General features: G+C 40.8%; 1 protein-coding gene across 3 annotated transcripts in view; it reads right to left on the bottom strand.

Annotated features, from left to right (window-relative positions):
* Positions 1 to 22,500, bottom strand: part of mppe1 (metallophosphoesterase 1) — a 40,485-nt gene that overhangs the window by 5,258 nt on the left and 12,727 nt on the right. For all 3 annotated transcript variants that reach the window (XM_058377059.1, XM_058377060.1, XM_058377061.1), the window contains 6 exons: positions 21,992 to 22,100; positions 8,569 to 8,672; positions 8,404 to 8,484; positions 8,207 to 8,315; positions 3,540 to 3,608; positions 2,994 to 3,116 (listed from right to left, as the gene is read on the bottom strand). In XM_058377059.1, the coding sequence (XP_058233042.1) occupies positions 2,994 to 3,116; positions 3,540 to 3,608; positions 8,207 to 8,315; positions 8,404 to 8,484; positions 8,569 to 8,672; positions 21,992 to 22,100 (595 nt within the window). The remainder of the gene's footprint in view (positions 1 to 2,993; positions 3,117 to 3,539; positions 3,609 to 8,206; positions 8,316 to 8,403; positions 8,485 to 8,568; positions 8,673 to 21,991; positions 22,101 to 22,500) is intronic.

The following is a 22,500-nucleotide window of genomic DNA, read 5'->3' as shown; positions in this document are numbered from 1 at the left end:
AAACCAAAACTGGACATGGTCAAGTGCAACATGTACATGCTAGTGGAAACACTATCAATCTTGGAAAATATTTGGAAAACATCTAAATATAATATCAAATAGCAATTTGCAGAACATTACCCTGTAGATCTTTCCAGCATGCTCTCTATCTTAAAGCTAATGTGACTGTTACCAAGTTAACTGTTTTAAAGCAATGGTGCTTTTCCCAAATCAGGAAACTTTCACCCTTGATCCTGGAGCTCTGAGGTATGTCTCTTTATCAATCAATATAATATATAATCAATCAAATAATATATACATATATACATAAATACCTGTTTCATTTTAACAGTGTGTTTACCTAGTTCTGCCAAAATTAGAGTAGGATTTTCACACACATTTCGAAAGTCTTTCAAGGAAGAATTTCAATTTATTTTTTTAACTCAACAAAAAACATAATGCTCTCTCTGTATCATTAAGTTTCCAGTTGTCTTTTTTGTTTAAAAATAAAAATGTTTTCAAAACACTGGAATGCACAGATTTTTTTTAAGCTGGAATTCCTACATGAACTACATGAAACAGAGCTGCACTTCATCCTTTTGACCACTAGATGTAACTAGCACTCACTGTAATGAAAAGCCTCTAGTAAAGATCCCTTATTAAAATTTTGAGAGAGTAAAACTTACAGGTAGACATAATTCAGTTCAATTACATTTTATTTGTATAGCATCTCATTTGCCATGAGAGGGTGTACTGGGCTTGCAACAATGTTTATGTAGGTGGTATGTGTCAAAGTAACACAGATGAATGCCAGGACCCAAGTATTCCCAGCAGAACATTGTCAAGAGCATCACACTGCCTTCTTCCCACAATGCCTGTCACAGTGCATCCTTTCCCCAGGTAAACAACAAACACAGACCTGGCCATCCGCATGAACTAAACGAAAGGGTGATAAAATCAGACAAGGCCGTCTTTTTCCATTGCTCCTTGGTCCAGTTGTAGGCACATTTAGCAGTGAACAAGGGCAGCATGAGCACTCTGAACCGTCTGCAGAAAGTCTCTTGTACTTAAATTGTCTTGTATAATGTATCGTCTTGTAACTGAAGTTAGCAACTGTTCAGTGAATAAACCTTGAGTGTAAACGCTTCTGAGCAATCCCTGTCTATACCCAGTGTATGGAGTGCAAGCAAGCGGCTTCAGCAAGACTAGCTATGACGGCACAACTAAAAGAAAGAGCCAAATGGTAAAACGGAAAGAAGGGCACCCTGAGACATAATGTGGCCAGCCACTTCAACATCTACAAACCTGAGTGAACATGTGAAATGTCAAGCCAAAATGCTTGACCAAAAAAATTAGGTTTTCAGTCTAGACCTAAAGACTGAGACTGGGTCTGAGTTCCAACACTAACCAGTTTCATAACTGTGGGGTTAACCAGCTAATGCTTTCATTATTCAAAAATAGCCTACACCTTTTGGGTTGGTGGTAGCTCGAGTTGTTAAGGGTCTGAGTCATTGACCGGAAGATCAGGGTTCAAGCCCCAGCACCACCAAGCTGCCACCGTTGGGCCCTTGAGTAAGGCCCCCCAACCTCCCCCTGCTCCAGGGGTGCTGCATCATGGCTGACCCTGCGCTCTGACCCCAACCCCCAAGGATGGGATATGTGAAGAAAGAATTTCACTGTGCAGAAATGTACAGCTCTGGGAAAAAAAATAAGAGACCACTGCAAAATAATCAGTTTCTTATGTTTTTTTCTTACAGGTGCATGTATTGGTGAGATGAACAGTTTTTTTTTTTTAAGTTTTGTGAACTGCTGACAATATTTCTCCTAAATTCAAAATATTACTATAAATAATAATAATAAATAACTATTGTTATTTAGAGTGTATATTTAAAGGAAATGACAACACATCAAAATATGCTCTCCACCAGTTTTTCACATTGCTGTTGGGTAAGCTTATACACTCTTTTTGTAAAAAAAAAAAAAAAAAAAAGCAAACAGCTCAGCTTTGCTTGATGGCTTATGACCATCCATCTTCCTCTTGATGACATTCCAGAGATTGTCTGGAGATTGGGCAGTGGTCTCATTTTTTTCCAGAGCTGTATATGTGACAAATAAAGGCTACTTGATCAAAGCCTATGTTCTAGATCATAAAAAAACAAATGTTGAATCAGGTACTGCTGTGTGAGGTAACATAACATGTTGTTGCTGTTATCTTCTTGTAGCTTAACCCGTCTTTGTGGAGAGTAACAATTCTAATTCTCAAATCCTCTGAGAGTTCTTTACCATGAGGTGCCATGTTGATCATCCAGTGGTCAGTATGAGTGAAATGTACTCAAAGCACCAAATATTAAATGCTCTAAAATAAGATACACACATTTGTATGGTCCTATCAAGCTGACAAACACATGAACATGATGAATAGGACATGTGACTTTGCATGGTTAAATGATGTACAGCTGTTATTATTTAGGGTGTACTCACTTTTGTTGCCAGGTATTTAGACAATAATGTCTGTATGTTGAGTTATTTTCAGAGGACAGTAAATCTATATTGCTATACAAGCTGCACATTGACTACTCTAAAATATATCCAAGTTTCATTTTTATAGCATTGTCCTTTGAGAAGATATACTAAAATATTTGCTGAAATTAGAGGGGTGTATTCACTTTTGTGAGATACTGTAGGTATGTGAACTGTCTGCCAAATTCTGAATAGCCAAAAGGAGACACTTTTTAATATTCAAGTATTATGACAAATTTGTAACAAACTGTGAAAAAAATTCTAGGATTTTCCCAAAGGTTGCCAGTGAATCAAATGGCAAACATACTGTATATGGGTTGAGCCAAGGAATCAGCATTAACATGAAATTTCACTGTCACTTATTTTTCTAAAGCTACCAAAATAAATATTGATATGTTTTTCATCACTGAAGAGATTTTTGTGATTTTTTTCCCCATTGCATCTCAAATCAGGTTATAATTATATTCAAAAACTTCATAAAAACTTCATCTCACCTTCTTTGAGGCATCCTGAGAGAGCACATCATAGCGTTCTTGAAAGAGCTGATAGCGTTCATTGTGTGGTGCTGCATCTTCACCTGTACACTCAGCATCACTGGTACGATAGAGAGGGTAGTGCTGGAGACACAAGCATAACATTTTTAACTAGAGATATGCAACCAAATACCAGTGGAGTTTACTAAAATGTTTTCTTTTGATCAGTTTATGTTGAAGACATTAAATTTCTATGTTAAATGCACTCATTAGTCACTGATTAGGCAGCTCTATCTTGATGCCACTGTTATTAGTCATTTTAGTCATTTAGTCATTTTAAGGTACACTTACTATATATAAATGTAGCCCATCACCTGCTATACACACACAGGAGTGAACTTAAGAATATAAAATATCTTAAACATTATGAGTTAGTTGACAAACTTTAAATCAAAACAAATTCTGATATGAAATAAAGGTAATGACCCAATGTCTCCCTAAATCAAACAATAGCAGGTTGGTAGTACTTGCCACAGTACACACACACACATTATCGGGTATATTTACCTGAAGTATAATGGGAGGCGTTGAAGGATATGTTTGTACGTCCTTGCAATGATGACTCGTAGCATCAGACTGCAAAATTCAAATGTGACACTGTTAACCTGTACATTTATCATATTAACATATTAATCTATATCTAACCCAAAAACACACTTCAACTAGAGAAATAAGGCAATAAAATTTTGCACGTTATACTTCTCCTAAGTGAAATTCAATTATCATTATTATAAATGAAATCAACACTTATTAAGCCCAATACATGCTGCCAAAGAAGAAAAACATAAATATGCAGTGCATGGGGTCACCACATTGGCTGATGGTCAAACTGACATTTAAATATTTATTCCCTTTACAAGACCACATTCTCAGCCGAGTTGTAAATATCACTGCAATACAGGTAAAACCTTATTTGTCTTGCTTAACTTTAGCATCTTTTAACCTTCACTAAATCACCACCACCTGCAACAATTGATTTCTAGCCAATTGCTAATATTATAGTCAAATCCATCAAGAGAATTTATTTGCTACTATAGGCTCAGTGGACATACAACACATTCTAGAGAAACTTAGGTAGCTGCAAAATTATAAAACAGAATCTGAAAGCAAATTTTAATTTCATGCATCTGCATGAAACTTGAATTTAAAAATAGGCTTTAACATAAGGTCCTGTTAAAGAACCTACCTGAAATATAAATGGCTTCACTACAAATCCGACTGTATTAAGCAGCCTATATAGTTGCATTTTTTTCTTTTCTTTTATATGCAAATCCCAAAAATACTGATTCTCTCAAGCAAGCTGAGTGATTTGGTGGTCATTATGGCTCTGGTAGAATCAATGATTCAGGAGATTGTACAACTTGCAGACTGTACAACCTGTTTATATATTATTTCTCACACAGAATACCTGTGTCTCAATAGCATTTGAGGAATGTCTAGGTCTTGGTTGGCCCCCAACCACCTCACAGACACTGCTGATGGGCTCTAAACATCAACTCTGAAAAGGTCCATGTAGGGCTGAATGGTATAGTACAATGCTGCCTATAACACCAAGGATGCATCCCATAACTTCAGCCTTTTATCCAGAAATCAATCTGAATGCAGACATTCAGTGAGGATTTGAGATATTGTATGCGGTACCCACTGGCAATATGTTAGGTATCGGCCAGACCTTCACGTCCGCCCCTACTTCATCTGCATTACACAGCCAGGACTAAGCTACTCCTTCACTGAAGCATCCCTCAACCATAGCAGCAGAAGAGGTTTTGCAAATCATCCACTCCTCCAATCCCACTACCTGCCCACTCGATCCAATCCCTTCCACTATGCTCCAGACCATCTCACCTGACCACCTGCCTTTCATCACCACAGTCATCAAAAGATCCATTACATCAGGACAGGTACCAACTGCCTTTAAGCAAGCAAGGGTTATCTCTATACTAAAGAAACCTACTTTGGATCCCTCTGACATTAATAATTACAGACCAGTATCACTCCTCTCCTTTCTTTCAAAAATTCTCGAACGAATTGTTTATAATCAGCTGTCTGACTATCTCGTGCAGAATAACCTCCATGATCCCAACCAGTCTGGCTTCAAAGCAGCACATTCTACAGAAACTGCCCTTTTGGCAGTCACTGAGAAACTACATACTGCTAGATCAGCCAAGCCGTCATCGGTCCTCATCCTCCTTGACCTTACTGCAGCATTTGACACGGTTAACCACAAGACTCTCTTGTCCACCCTCAGGAGTCTTGGAATTTGTGGAACAGCATGGGAATGGTTTGCTTCCTACCTGGATGGTCGCTCATATCAGGTAACATGGAAGGGATTGACATCTGCCCCACACAGACTCTCTACTGGTGTCCCACAAGGCTCAGTACTTGGTCCTCTCCTTTTCTCCCTCTACACTCACACTCTTGGCAAAGTGATATCCTCACACGGCTTTTCATACCACTGCTATGCTGATGACACCCAACTTATCTTCTCCTTCCCTCCCTCAGATACCACAGCTTCTACTCGAATCTCAGCGTGTCTGGCAGACATTTCATCCTGGATGACAGCTCATCAGCTGAAACTTAATCCCAGCAAAACTGAACTGCTGGTCATCCCAGGTGATTCATCCCCAGACAAGGATCTTGCATTATCTCTGGACAACTCAATGATCTCCCCTTCAGCCACTGCTCGCAACCTTGGGGTAACCATGGAAAATCAACTGTCCTTTTCCTCCCATGTTGCCAATGTGACACGCTCATGTCGGTTTCTTCTGTACAACATCAGAAGGATCCGACCATTTCTATCCACACAGGCTACTCAAGTGCTTGTTCAGTCTCTGGTCATTTCGAGACTGGACTACTGCAACTCTTTACTGGCAGGTCTTCCTCTGAATGCAACTCGACCACTGCAAATGATCCAAAATGCAGCTGCACGGCTTGTATTCAACCTGCACGGCTTGTATTCAAGTTCTCCCACACCACCCCACTGCTGCATTCCCTCCACTGGCTTCCGGTAGCTGCACACATCAGATTCAAAACACTGATGCTTGCCTACAAAGCCAAGAATGGACCAGCACCATCTTACCTCAAAAATCTTATTACTCCTCGCTCCCTCCGATCCACTAGCACTGCCCGACTGGTCCCACCATCTCTCAGGGTAAAAAGGTAGGTATTCATCTAGCCTCTTCTCTGTTCTGGCACCAAGGTGGTGGAATGAACTTCCCCTAGATGTCCGCACAGCAGAGTCTCTGACTGTCTTCAAACAACATCTTAAGACCTAGCTTTTCCTGAGGCACTTAAACTAGCTCTTACCTTTCACTGTTTATGTTATATGGTTTATTTAAAAAAAATAAATAAAAAATTCCAATTTTAGGCGAATGGAAAGTCTGTAACCTATTGAACCAGTGTTAATGTTTTCAATGATAGTGACTTAAAGCACTTTTGTATGTCGCTCTGGATAAGATCGTCTGCCAAATGCCAGAAATTGCTGCCAGTATTGGAGCAGCTTTACCAGTCTATAGAGGTTGAGCTATTTATAAGATAACTGAGGTATTACTGGAGCAAAACAACTGAACACCTGTGATAGTGTAATTTGTCCTTGCATGTTTTCTCTTTCACACACAAATACAACACAACAGTTACACCATCTCAAATTCAAAGTTGGTAACATATTATTACTGTAGAAATTCATTTTAATTTTAGTATGAGAGGATCTGTTGTTTACCAGTGAGAGATGATTAAACTTAACAGTAGCAGTATCTTATCTAATGTTAACTATGAAGAAGTAAGACGAGCTAACTTTACTAGAAATTTTGATTACTAAGATAGCTGACAAGCATGCATATATTAAACTATAAACATCAGTATTAATGGTGCGTGAATACCAGAAAAAAACATTAACTAAACATCAGGTGCCAGCTCAGGAAGGTAAAGCTACCTTTTTGGGTGCCACAGGAGAGGTCTCTAATTCTCAAACCTCTGAGCAGTGCCTGCCCCTGGCTCTACAGGTGCACAAATCATTTTTGCACCACATTTCATTGTGATATATAGTGCAAAAGGGAAAATGCATGAACCTGTAACATCATTTCCAAGCAGCAGATTTAAACAGTTGTATTTAATGACTTGGGTTTGTGCTACAAAAGTATCCCAAAATGTATTTGTGAGAATACTTGTACTTTTTGGATGCCCGTGTTACCTGCTCTGCCATCCTGCTAGACAGTGATATCGCTGCAGATGTGCAGTCACGTTGGAAGTATTTCCATTTGCGTATGTAACTCGTGTGTAACAGTGCTTAAACACTTTTTTTTTGTTTTTGTTTCATCGGCATCATAGTCAACAGCAAATCCAAAATGTCCCCACACCACAGACTTGAAAGACGGCGGTGCTTCCTTGTTTTTCTGTCTCGCTTCACCGCTCGCCATGGTCAGACTGGGAAATCTGACACCATCTGACATCAGCATCACAGGCATGGTTAAGCTAATGGTCCCTAACTTTAGCGCTCACTGATTGGATATTTACTCGAGGGGAGTACCTCACAAATTCAGGTTGAAAAAATTCAGGTATTAAAATTCAGGTTGAAAAAATTCAGGCATTAATATTCAGGTCAACAAAATGCGAGCCTTCAAATTCAGGTTGACAAATTCAGGTCTTAACATCCGGGCTATTACAGGAAGAGCAATGGATTGCCGAAGTCTCGGGCCCGTGTCGCAGTGCACTTTAAATTGTACATCCTGCTCCCTGTGTAGTTTACTTCGCGGGGAATCACTTGCCGATTGGAACGCAACTCTTGTAATTAACCTGCAGCGGAGAGGCGGCTTTGAGGAAGATTGCGCAGGGATTGTGGACTGTGAAGACAATGGACCAGGGGCATCGCTAGGGCTAATCATCAATAGGGCTAGCCCAAAATTCTTTTAATCTAGCCCCGAATGTGTCTAGCAGAGTGTAGAGGAATTAAGTAAATGTTGATGGTTTTAGTTGAGCATTGATTTTGACTGACATCTCACTCACACACACACACAGGCCAAAATATCGCGAGAGTGCATGTCATACATGTCGAGACAAGAGTTGGGAGTTATGTAAATTGCATTTATTTGCCTTATATTTTCAGGTTTCTTCATCAGTGCATATGACCACACTATACTGTTACAGCCCTAATTATAATGATTATTATGATGCGTTACCTGTGTGGAGCAGTTAAGTTGCTGTGCTAAACTGTAAAGTTTGTCCTCCACACCCTGACAAATGGGACAGTGATCTCCATGTAGTGCCACACTGTTCACCAGTAAGAAACTATAAACACATAAACACAAACAATATATAGAAAACAGTTTATTGAACCTGGACAAACAATGGTTTAATTCAATGTGAAGCAGCTTACATTACTCCTCTCTTGGTGAGGATCTGTGCTGATGTTATGTTGAAAACTTTCTCAAAACGTTCAAGTTTATAGGAGGTCATTCTGTTTGGGAGACAACAAAGGACACTGAAACTTTTTTTTAAATTCAGGCAAGAATTATAATTGTTTAGTGGCCATCAAACTTACTCGTGATGAAATCCAATGTCATGGTTACCAATAAGGACCACAAGTTCTGTGTTGCTGGGATGATTGAAGATCTGTTTGAAGCGCCTTACATCATCTTCCCAGTCCTGAAAAGAATTAAAATGTAGTTAAATAAAATAGCCTTAAATCCACATTATTACTTCATAATAATTCTACACTTAGGACTTAAGCTCAGGGTTTTAGACTCAATTTTAAATAATTCAATTTAAAATTTCAATGTATGAAACAAAATTTTCTTTAACAATATAGCTATACAGGAAAACAATGGTTTAAAGCAAAGTAATAAACTATATCAAGGTGAAGACAAACAGAAAAAAGTTTACAATAATCGGGCAAAGAATTAACATTGTGTTACTTTCATCGCCTTAGGAACTTCCGCAACTAGTGTTTCACATTCAGGCAGTGATGAGAGGGACAAAGTTGCCGATTCATTCCATTTTACTCATTCAGTCAAATGATTTTACTCATACAGTCCATGATTACTCCTGGGTGGTTCAAATTAAATAAATTAAAATAAAGACCAAAAACATCTTGCACAGAACAACAAGCACACACTCTTCAATCACTCTTCAGTTTATTGAGCTTCTGTGAAACATGCCTAACGTCTAGCATTCCGGATGCTAACGTGGAGCTACCCGGCTTCAGGTCAGGGCGGACAGAGACACTAAAGCCTGTGGGAAGCGGAAAGGAGGAGGACTCGCCATTTATGGGAATACGAGGTGGTGTAATCCTGGGCATGTGAGCATAAAAATCTCGAACTGCTGCAGGGACATCAAACTTCTGGCTGTAAGTTTGCGTCCCTATTACTTGCCCAGAGAGTTTGGACACGCCATTGTTCTCATTGTTTACATCCCCCCATCCGCCGACATGGAAGTAGCGTGTGACGTCATCCACTCTGCTGTTGCTAGGATACAAACGCAACACCCCGAGGCATTGGTGTTAATCTCTGGGGACTTTAATCATATTACTCTGGACACAACACTACCTGCTTTCTCCCAGTATGTGGACTGTAACACCAGGGGAAATAAGACCATAGATTTACTGTATGCTAACATAAAGGACCCATACAGAGCCACCCCGCTGCCTGCACTGGGGAAAGCAGACCACAACCTTATTCTGCTTCAGCCTCACTATAAACCAAGAGTGAGGAGACTACCAACAACCACATGCTCATTCAGAAAGTGGTCTCCTGAGGCTGAGCAGATCCTGAGAGACTGCTTCGGGGACACAGACTGGGATGTACTGCAGGGGCTGCTCAGTGAAAACATTGAGGATGTTGTTGACTGCACTACTGACTACATCAACTTCTGTATGGACGTTGCTGTTCCAGTAAGAACTGTACGCTGCTATGCAAACAACAAGCCCTGGATCACAAGTGATATCAAGGGACTTCTGAACCAGAAGAAGAGGGCCTTTAAGGATGGTGATCAGCAGGAGCTTAAGCGTGTGCAGAAGGAACTAAAAGGCCAGCTCAGGGAGGCGAAGGAGCAGTACAGAAGAAAGCTGGAGCAGAGGTTGCAAAACAACAGCATGAAGGAAGTGTGGAGCGGGATGAAGACAATAACCGGATGCAGCTCGAAGCAGGGTAACACCATTGAAGGAGGTGTGGGAATGGCGAACCAGCTAAACAACTTCTTCAAACAGGTTTGACGACCCCAACTCAGTACGCTCCACCACCCACCCCCACTTCTGCTCTCAATCTACCCACTGAGGACAACTATGGCACAGAGGAGGAGAATAATCATGCACCCATGATCACAGTAGCCCAGGTGTGCGGAGAGCTGAGGAGGCTCCGTCCCAGTAAAGCTGCAGGGCCAGATGGAGCATCTCCATGACTACTGAAGGCCTGCGCAATGGAGCTGGGAGACCCTCTACAGCGCATCTTTAACCTGAGCCTGGAGCAGGAGAGGGTACCTCAGCAGTGGAAAACATCCTGCATCATCCCAGTCCCAAAGAAACCACGCCCCGGAGAGCTGAATGACTTCAGGCCAGTTGCCCTGACGTCTCACATAATGAAGACCATGGAGCGGGTGATGCTACACCACATTAGGCCACAGGTCCGCCACACCCTCGACCCTCTGCAGTTTGCATACCAGGAGAAGGTGGGAGTGGAGGATGCCATTACTTACATGTTACACAGATCCCTCTCTCACCTGGACAGCGGCAGCGGGGCTGTAAGAATAACATTTTTGGACTTCTCCAGTGCATTCAACACCATCCAGCCGCTGCTCCTCAGAGACAAACTAACAGAGATGGGAGTAAGCTCACACCTGATCGTGTGGATCACAGACTACCTGACAGGCAGACCTCAGTACATGAGACTGGGGGATTGCAGGTCTGACACTGTGGTCAGCAGTACTGGGGCACCACAAGGGACTGTTCTCTCTCTGGTCCTGTTCACCATCTACAACTCAGACTTTCAGTATAGCTCAGAGCTCTGCCACGTGCAAAAGTTTGCAGACGATACTGCTATCGTTGGCTGTATAAGGAAGGGACAGGAGGAAGAGTACAGACAACTGATACAGGACTTCGTTGCATGGTGTGACGTTAACCATCTGCACCTCAACACTACAAAGACCAGGGAGATGGTGGTGGACTTCAGGAGGCCCAGGCCTCAACCTGAGCCTGTTACTATCAACGGGGACTGTGTGGAGATTGTCAAGACCTACAAGTACCTTGGAGTACAGCTGGATCAAAGAATGGACTGGACTGCCAACACAGACGCTCTGTGTAGGAAAGGACAGAGCCAGCTGTACTTCTTAAGAAGGCTGGCTTCCTTTAACATCTGCAAAAAGCTACTGCAGATGTTCTATCAGACTGTTGTGGCGAGTGCCCTCTTCTATGCGGCAGTGTGCTGGGGAGCAGCATAAAGAAGAAGGACTCCTCATGTCTGGACAAGCTGGTGAGGAAGGCAGGCTCGATTGTAGGCTCAGAACTGGAAAGCCTGACATCAGTGGCAGAGAGGAGGGCGCTGAGCAGGCTCCTGTCCATCATGGACAATCCACTGCATCCACTGTACAACATCATCTCCAGACAGAGAAGCAGCTTCAGTGACAAGTTGCTGTCACTGCCCTGCTCCACTGACAGACTGAGGTGGTCGTTCCTCCCCCATGCCATGCGACTCTTTAATTCCATACGGGGTGGGAGGAGTCAGTGCTGACACTACTTCTTCTCTCTGTACTGGACTGTACAATAAAACACACACTACACACAATACACTCCGGTTTATACAGAACTCTCAATACACTCCGGTTTATACAGAACTCTCAATACACTCCGGTTTATACAGAACACTCAATACACTGAGATTTGCACAGAACTCATAAACACGCAGTTTTCGCACATAACAGTTTTTGTACATCGAATCGGTCTGTAACCTTGAACACTTGTCTTGCACATTACTTGTTTTTCATCGAATTCTCCATATTTATTCATAAATCTCTGTATTTAGTATTTTTCTGATATATTTTCTTATATTTTTATATTCTGCTATATTTTGTAATATTTTATATTTTGTTATTTGATATATTTTTGTTATATTCTATATTTTGTTATTTGATATATTTTTTTGTTATATTTTTGTATCCTAATTTGGGTATTTTAGTATTTTTGTTAAATTCCTTCCTATTTTATCGTAATAGATAAAATAGGAAGGAATTTAACAAAAATAGGTACAGGTAATACTGTGTTTGTGGATACTGCTGGAAACTGTGAATTTCCCTTTGGGATGAATAAAGTATCTATCTATCTATCTATCTATCTATCTATCTATCTATCTATCTATCTATCTATCTATCTATCTTCTGACAACCCCATGTGACTTGGTAACAGTATCAAATTTAAGGATAGCATGGTGCTGGCTAGGGGTTTAAGAGTAACTTCACAAAGGGATTAACAAAATTAACAACACCCATTCCATAAAAATGAAATAGATTAAGCTCAATTAGACATATTCATGGCTTGCTTTCTTAACCACAAAATGTAAACTAAAAAACCCACCCAGGTTACAGAAGAACACAGAAGAACATCCCAACAAACAGCATGCTTCAGCCAAAAAAAACAGTGGAACAAGAACACATTACTAACTACTAAGTTTTTATTTATTTTTAAGTCAATTAAAATCAATTAGTCTGATTGTACTACTTTGGTGGTCTCCTGACTCTTGGAGGCCTAACCCTCATTTGGCCATTAACAGTCCCTGCTAAGTCCTGTTGCACCGTGCTACCTTCACTTCATGGAACATCTTTGTACCCTTGCTCATTACTGGCAGATCATGCAGTGCTACTGGCACTTCCAGGTTCCTCTGCAAAGAGATGAGACAGGTCCAGGTCAAGTTCAGTTCCACTGGCTTCCAGGTTTGGATTTGGAACTTGCTGAGAATAGTAGGGTTTGAGCTTATCAGGGTGCACAACTTTCACTTTGGTCCTTGGGCTCCTCTGGATCTGGTACACCAAATCATCCAGCTGCCTCAGGATGAAGCAGGGACCATCATAGTTGAGGAGAAACTTCCTGCCCTTGTTTTTCACTCATTTAGTTCCTTTAACGAGGTGTCAACAGAGAGAGAATATGGTTGGTATTAGGAATGCCACAGTGCTCAATGTAATATTGAACCGTTCGGTATGACCTCCATGGTTCAATGCGTGTATGTGAACCGCGTTTTTTAGTTTTTTTCCTTAAAATGATACTCTCTGAATTGCCTGTTTGGGTTGCCTGTACTGTATGTCTACGCGCTTAGAGAGACATGCCTTCCCACGAGTAAATATCCAATCAGTGAGCGCTAAAGGGGTGGTATTTCACATCTAACCCTAGCGAATGGTGAAGCGAGGTAAATACGAGGAATCAGCGCCGTCTTTCAGATCTGTGGTGTAGGGACATTTTGGATTTGTTGTTGACTATGATGCCGATAAAACAAAAATGCTAAACCAAAAAAATCACTGTGTGCAAGCAATGTTATACATGAGTTACCTACTGACATGGAAATACTTCCAACATCACCGCACATCTGCCATCACCCCGAGATATCACTGTGTGGAAACAGGATGGTAGAGCAAGTAACACAGGCATCCAAAAGCAACAGTCCCCTAGCTGATTCCTTCCAGCATTCATACCCAACTGGTTCAGAGAGACACAAAAATAATTATAATATAATAATTGCTAAAGATTTGCAGCCGTTTTCTGTGATTGGTGATGTGGGCTTTCGGCAACTTATAAAAGTGCTCGAACCGCGTTACACACTACCAACACGTCCTTTTTTCCTGATCGCTATGAAAAAACGTGCAAAAAATTGAAACTGTTCATTACATAGCAGACTGGGGACAAAAGAGCGCCGTACTCCAAACCCATCCCCTGTAATAAAGTCATACAAGCGCTAATTTTTATATCTCACTATTTTCAGTACATTATGAATGTGTACAAGTTGATTTTTGCATTTAAGTAAAATAAAGATAATTACAACTAAAACCTTTTTTTTCTTCTTAACATACTTACTATTCCTGTCACCTAAGCAAAGAATAATGGGGAAAAAACACCCTTTAATTTGCCAAGCCATCTGAACCGAACCGAACATCGTGGTTAAAAATCGTGGTGCGTATTGAACCGTGGGTTAACTGTGTTGTTGCATCCCTAGTTGGTATATTCCATCAAACTTGTCTGGACAGCCAATCAGAATCGTCCACATCACAAGATCATCCAATCAAAATCGTCTAAGTCACAAGGAACCGCCCCTTTCATCCAATCAGATTCGTGTGTCACAATGTCCAGCCCCTTTTTCATCCAATCAGATTTGTCTGTCATAAGGTCCTACCCCCTTTTTCATCCAATCAGATTCGTCTACTTCACAATCACATGGGTTTATTTTCAGAAATTCCAGCTCCCCACTCCCGCTCTATGGTTAATGTTTCTATTGATAAAACATAGAAGTTGTAAGTTAAGGTCTCACACAGTCACACCTCTGAATTCCTATGGACGTTTTGTCCTTGAAGGGGGTCATAAACCATGAACAACCTCACAATCACCCCCCCCTACACACATACACACATATACTTAACCATTTGTATATGGTTAATGTTTCTATTGATAAAACACAGAAGTTTATCTCTTGAAGGGGGTCGTAAATCATCAGCAACCCCACAATCACACCTGACACATACACAACCCCCCCAAAAAAAAGACACATATATAAACACATTTTAGGAGTCTACTAATTGACTTCACAACTTTGGAAATCCATCAGAGTGTATAGAACTTCTACGCTCTTCATTCGTACAGAACTTCTACGCTCTCCATTCGAACTTTAAGAGACCGTGGACTTTTCCATAGGTGAGAACTTAACACATTAACACGAATTTGAATTAATTCACTAATATGTATTAGATTGAATATCATTATTATTCTTCTATATGGATTTTTACATTTTAAATATTTAGAAGAATGACTTGTTCTATTTACTTATAGATGGAAACATTTTAATTACAGAACTATGCTTATCTGACACTAGTGTCTAGGAAATCGAAACAATCTGCCTAGGTAATTTCATTCTGTCTCTTAGAACAACGATTTGAGATGAAAGGTATAACTCTAAGATACATACTCTATAATACTAAGAAAATCATTTTTTTCCTGTTTTGTTTTAGACAATGGCATAGTGATTATTTTCGACAACATGTTTCCTGAAACATCCACGCAAGGCCTAAGAACGACAGAACATTCGGATTATGTTCTGGTATGATAGGAATTGCTTTAGTACAGCCATGGCCTAGATCAAACCATCAAACTGAGGGTAAGTCATAATATAAATATGAATACTAAAAATTCTAGCAATTTTCCCATCCCTTCAAGGGTTGTAAAAGCTCTCCCTTACATTTTCATTGTTTTGTCTTCTATTTTAGAAGTGAGTGATACCGATGAAGAACAAGAGGACGTAGATAACTTTGAAGGAGAAGACAATAACGACGATCAAGGCTAATGGATATCTGGCTAATGATCCAGAGGAGTTCATCAACGCATTGACTGATTTCTTTCTACTAAGGGACAGAATATTAGAAAACTTCGATCATCTATATATTGCACTTGAAAACACTACAGGTACAGAATATCTACTAACTTTGTACGATTCTCTCTAATGTTTGAATAGGTGTGTTACGGTAAATATTGATTTGTTTAGAAGATTTCACAATAGACATGGTGCAGAAGCGGTTGAATCTCATGGCAGCTTCAGGAGCTAAAAAAAATACAGCTTGAAAATAATCCATTGCCTCATGATTTTGGCTTTGATGAAAACCCGACTTTTTCAAGTAGTCTGTTACAACACGACTCGTGCACAACTCTGAACCCGTATTTAACCGATGCTATCAACTGACTAAACGAGAGTTTAGGACCATCACATCGGCTTGTTAGTCAGAGCCCTAATACAAAATATAGTGTAATCATTACACCGGAGACTCACCACAACATAATTTACGAGATAAATCATAGTCTCTTAACCTTACAGAATAGTCTAAATGAACAAGGTCATTCTACGCAGTTAAACCCGGCATTAATAGATGCAGTGAATCAGTTCAATGAAAATCCTAGAAGTCCGGATCTGGTTAATACCCATTTAGAACATTCCAGTCATAATTCTGATCAAAATGTATCAAACACACCACAGACTCCATGCGACATATTTAATAAACTAAATCAGAGTCTGTTAGCATTACAGAATAGTCTAAATGAACAAGGTTATTCTACGCAGTTAAACCCAGCATTAATAGATGCTGTGAATCAGCTGAATGAAAGTTCGTCTCTACTTCAGAAAACGAACATCATCATCATCATAGACCATTATCTCCTCAAGATTTGTCTCATGATCTTAATCAAAGCCTTATTATGTTAAATGCTGGTTTTGTAAACTTTTTCGATACCAATGCTTCACAAAACACTGAAACTGAAAATTAGCTAAGTACATACCCCCTCCTAATGTAAAAAAAACGCAAATAGATAATGTTGAGAACACCCCCCCTCCTAACGTAGAAAACGCGCAAATAGATAATGTTGAGAACACACCCCCTCCTAACGTATAAAACGCGCAAATAGATAATGCTGAGAACACACCCCCTCCTAGCATAGAAAATGTGCAAGCTGGTAACGGGCTAGATCCTTATATTATAATAATTAATTGTGACAGATTCAATAATACTGAAATTAGGAGAAGAGTAATTTTTTTTTCGATTGCTAATGCAGACAGCTTCGCGGAATTTTATGATTATGTATTAGAAATTTTAAACAGATTGATTGATGTGGCTAATGAAAAGATTTTGCCAAAGGATATGGTAACAGTTGAAATTAGAGGTGATACGCTCAATTTGTCATCGTGCATTCAATTAGTCACTGGGTCCATCGATTTGCAGTCTTTTCTGGCCAAACGATGAGCTCGGGCAACCTCATACCCCGAGTGACAGACATACAGTAACTACAACCCAAAAGTCCGGACCCCGTAATAGTGGTTGTCATGCAAGAACAACTAAATTGTTTTTTCATGGGGAGTCTTGCTGGTTTGAAAGAAAGAGTAACCGGCTTTGTCGTCAGAACGGTATATGAATACTATTTTACACTTCAAATGCCTCTCAAATTTAGATACATCAGCAAATGTGACTGCTGTGTTTTCGTTTAATCCTACATCATGATGGATTTGTTTAGCTTTTTTTTTTTTATTTGAAAGCCGTTTTTTGGGGGTTCAAAAGTTGTGTAACGCATAGTGCAAAGCACATGTCTTTATTATGAAATTTATACAAATGTCGCATCTTCTGTGCAGCTTCTGAACTGAATAATGTACCTACTTTTCTTCTAGCTGAACCTCCACAAGGTGGTCAGACTATTTGGATTACTATTTCAAGTGTGTTATCGGTAAAAATTTCACGTCTACTTTGAATAAAATTTTCGAGCATGGTCAGAAAAGACTGCAAATCGTCAGTGGTGATACCCCACTCCAAGACAATGTGGCAATGTGGTAGGCCACCTGGTGGCGGAAAAGACAACGCTTTGGTGGTTTCAGTTTCAGTTTGGCTTGGCTAGCCACTGCATTTCACGATAGGTGAGCCCCAGCTGCTATTACTAACCCAGCACTGGTATTCTGCTGAATCTGCTCATCCGTGCTTTGCTGTTTTTCAAATGCCATTCTACGGGGTTGTTGCTTTACAGGTGTACCAGGTCAGGTTTGAACGACATCCTGCTCTAGACTTGTGCCACCAAGGTCTGTGGGTCCAGTAGAAAAGACGTCACTGTAAATGTTAAGCAATTCTGCCAGCTTGTGCTGTTCTCTCTCTCCCAGCTCTACCATGCTCTCTGCATACTGGGACTTGAGATGATGCGGAAAGACAGCAGGAAGTGGGTTTGATGGGGTTAGTTCTGGAATAGTCGCTAAAACCACATAGATAGGCTGGAGGACTCCAGCAATGACTCCCCTTTTCACTTGCACACCTACAGTACCTGGGTTATACAGTCTGATTGGAATTTGATTATTTGCATGGCCATCTACTACAATCCATGACAACATCACCTGATGTTTTTCCATAAAATATTTAGTTGGGCTTAATAGCACTTCGCCTTGCAACTGCTCTCAGACGTGCATTGCCTGGCACAATGTATTCATGTCCTGCCACGAGAACAGCCGAGCATTCTATGCGAACCATATGTACTCGATGTTTGTTTTTCAGGCTGAAATACGGTATCTGCTCACTGAACAACATAATTTTCTGGCTGCCAAAGTCAAGGTGTGCTCGTGCTTGTTCCAAGAATGGTTGCCCCAAGATGGCTTCAGTTCCCTCTGCTACATCTGCCATGATGAAATTGATACTAACTGTATGGGTTCTGATATCAACAAATGACTTGCCCGAGTACATTGATAAAACTTATCCCTTGCAGAGCCTGTACGATAGATAGCTTAAGTGGGGGTCTTACATCTGCCTTAATAGTCTCATAGCAGTGTTGAGGTAAAACACTCCAACTGGCCCTCATGTCCAGAAGAGCACAGACTTTCACTTCATACAGCAGATTGTGGATGCACATCTCGGGACCACTACCTTTGACTCTGAGAGTCAAACTCGGATTGATCACTGAAGATACATGTGGGGCAGGATTGATCACTGAAGATACATGTGTTTTAAATGGATTAGTTTCTCTCAGTGTTTGCTGTGATGAGCGTAGCTCAAAGCAACATGTGGACTGATGTATAACATGGGACAGAAGTGGTTTTGAATGGATTGATATTACTGCTATATTTGACTCTTGGGCAACCAACTTATTAAGCCAGTCAACAAATAGAAGTGGTGTTCATTTTTACTTATTCTCCATCATTACCATTGGATTCCATATGCTGTTCCTATTTGCATTGGAGTGTTTCCTCGCCATTCATGCACTCTCGAGTTCCTGCCATTTTTGCTTTCTCTGACATCTGGGTCAGCTTAAAATTTTAGCATATCCATGTCACTCACCAAATGCGGCGAACATATCCCAGACGAGACCCTAGTATTACTTTTGCCGCCTTAGCAACTTCCGCAACTAGCATAGCAACTCATTATTAGTTCACATTCGGGCAGTGTTAAGAGGGACAAAGCTGCCGATGCAACTCATTTTAATTTTACTCATTCAGTAAAAAATAAGTTGTTATGGTTACAGTCCATGATTACTCCTGGGTGATTCAAAATAAATAAATCAATACAAAGTGTAAATCCAGAAAACTTCTGGCAAAGCACAGTGAGCACACACTCTTCAATCACGAACATGCTTCTTCCGAACTACATTGCCCTAATAATGCCTTTCACTCATGACTACAATACCAGCAGTTACGCCTCTTAAAGTGACAGCTCTTAGTTCCCTCTACTGCAAGAACTGCATTCACATCGCCTTTTACCATACATTGCTAATAATGTTCATCCTTATGGTTCAGACATCCATATTGATTTATTGTCATTTTATTACAATAGCCAAAGAATTGTAGCCTATAAATGGTCCTCACTATAACACTTCCCATGCTCATCATTGAGGCGATGATGAAACAAAGATGCTAAAATCTAGTTCTCTTTTTTCACGCTAATGAGCCTAATTTTTTTCATTGTTAAATCTGCACCGTCAGATTAGCACTCATGAATACACACAGGGTGAATACCGTGGGTGAAGATAATTGTAGTGACTGATATTATTCATGCTGTTGGCCCAAATGCTTCAGTATCTTTTTCCAGATGGCAGGAGGGTGAGGTATATGTGGGGTCATCCACAATGCTGTTGGCTCCGTGGATGCAGCATGTGGTGTAGCTATCTGTGACAGGGGGAAGAGAGATTTAGAAGATCTTCTCAAATTTATTCACTATCCACTTCATGATTGTGTGGTCTATGACAATGCAATTCCCATATTTGGCAGTGATGCAGTTGCTCAGGATGCTCTAGGATTCTCTGGTCAACAGAGATCTCTTTTGTTTTGTCAATGTACAGAAACAGGTGGTTGACACATCATTCTTGCTGATGAGACCCTACCACGGGCATGTCATCGGTGGTGGTTGATAATGTGGTTCAAGCTGTGCATTGCTGCACAGTCGTGAGTCAGCAGAATGAACAGCAGTGGACTGAGCACACAGCCCTGACGGGTCCCAGTGCTCTGTGTGGTGGCATAGGATGGCATGGGGTTTTAGTGAGGGTGGCAGCAGGGTCTAGATATACCTCATGATGAGCCTTTCAAAGCACTTCATGACTATAAGTGTGAGTGTGATCAGACAATAGTCATTGAGGCATTACACTGTAGACATCATCAGGCAAAGGGAAGTGAGAGTCCCTGTGAGAGACCATGTGAACTAAATGTCGGAATGACAGCACTGCTCAGGGAAATGTTGACAATGTCCATAAAGACATCTACTATCTGGTCTACATGTTCTCTGAGCACTCTAGGAATGTTATCTGGTCCAGCAGCCTTCCAAAGGTTAATGCTATGTTTTCCTCAAACCAGCCATGGTGACACAAAGCACCTGGTCATTTCAAGAACAGATGATCTTCCTCACTGCCATGTTTTGTGACTGAAGGTCAAGAATAGAAATCATTCAGTCAATCTGGAAAGGAGGCATCATGGTCACAGGCAGGTGTTGCAGCTGTCCTGGAAGTGGCTGTGGATTCTCTGGGCATGTGCACACTTAGTTTGGCCCTCGCTGTTCTTAGGGCCACCTTGTCACCTGCTGTGAAATCACATCAGCTCTTACTGATGTAGCTGATGAAGTATTTCTCCAAATTAGTGGTATCACCATTGGTTGCAGCCTCTCTGAACATGTGCTAAACATAGTTTGGTGTGGAGGAACTTGACTGGCCTGCACAGAACCTTGGCCTCAACCCGATCAAACACCTTTGGGATGAATTAGAGCAGAGACTGTGAGCCAGACAAAAACTGGGATTTCTGCCTTTACATGCACATGAACTTAATTTGGAGTTGGCCCACCCTTTGCAGCTATAACAGCTTTAACTCTTCTGGGAACACTTTCCACAAGGTTTAGGAGTGTGTTTATGGGAACTGTTGACCATTCCACTAGAAGCACATTTGTGAGGTCAAGCACTGATGCTGGTCAAGAAGGTCTAGCTCGTGTACTAAGTTTCACCACACCAAACTCACTCATCCATGTCTTTAAGGACCTTGCTTTGTGCACTGGTGGCAGTCATGATGGAACAGAAAGGGGCCATCCCCAAACTGTTCCCACAAAGTTGGGATCATGAAATTGTCCAAAATGTCTTGGTATGCTGAAGCATTAAGAGTTCCTTTCACTGGAACTAAGGGGTCAAGCCTAACCCCTGAATTGATTTGGAGGGATGTACCAAAACCTTATAATATAGTGTATAATATAGCAATATAGTGTAGCACCATTTTGGAAAAAAAGTGGCCGCTGTGTACTACTGCCAGGCAGTCATCTTGGATTTATACTGATTCACATATTTGTTGTTGTTGGCAATTGCAGTGAATGTTTTCACAGTCAGTGTGAGTGTCCATCTAGAGTTTACAGATGCAGTCTGTGCAGGTTTAGTATGAAATAATCTAGTGCAAACCAGCAGTACCTTTGTGATGTTTTACATCAACCACCAAGAGTGCCTAAGAACAAGAGACAGGGAGGTATGCACACAAGCTTTATAAGTAAATTCACATCTGGGCATCTGGACATAAGGACCTATGCAATCGCATAGAAATATCAGAGATGTTCTGGCCCTAGGGGAATTCAGTCAGGTAGTTCCGCTAAACTGCCAGAGCAGAAGTTGATCTGTTTGTAATCAGTGACAACAATTCACATGCAGGGTAGAAAAAGATGGCTGTTGGCCCAGGTTGGTGCCAGACTGACCACAGTGGCTATGCACATAGGTAAATAATGCTGAACATCTAGACCCCACAGTCCTACTACTTTACCTTAGTGGAGCTCCACTTGCCTTCATCGAAAACATCTCCCAGAATAAAGATGATCTCTGGCCTGAGCAATGACAGTGCTGTCTGAAAAGATCTCTCCATCTGCCATTCCCTATAAGACATAATGTGAAGGGGAAAACATTTGCAATACAGTTAAATCCTTTTCTACACATAGGCCAGCGTGTTGGCAAGCTGCAGTTAGAACACAGGGTCAGCCAGGATATACACCATTTAAGAAAATAAGGTTAAATACCTTGCATTGCTAGGTCCTTACTCAAGAGCCAAATGGTTAGGCAGCACTGAAGAGGATAATTTCTACTGAATGGTGGGTGGTGAGATATTCTCAGGCATTTTACCACTGTGCATGATATGCAGAACAGAAAAAACCTTTCAACTGTGTGTCACTTTAATAATTGCAGACAGAGCTACATGTATAGTCAGCACCAGAATTACTGGCACCTCTAGAAAAGATTTTTAAAAATGTCCTTGCGGTTAATTATCATAATCTCACA

This window comes from Hemibagrus wyckioides, linkage group LG23 (assembly GCF_019097595.1).
Source record: "Hemibagrus wyckioides isolate EC202008001 linkage group LG23, SWU_Hwy_1.0, whole genome shotgun sequence".
NCBI lineage: Eukaryota > Metazoa > Chordata > Actinopteri > Siluriformes > Bagridae > Hemibagrus > Hemibagrus wyckioides.
The sequence above is the reverse complement of the archived record's forward strand: the minus strand, read 5'-3'. Positions and strand labels throughout refer to the sequence as shown.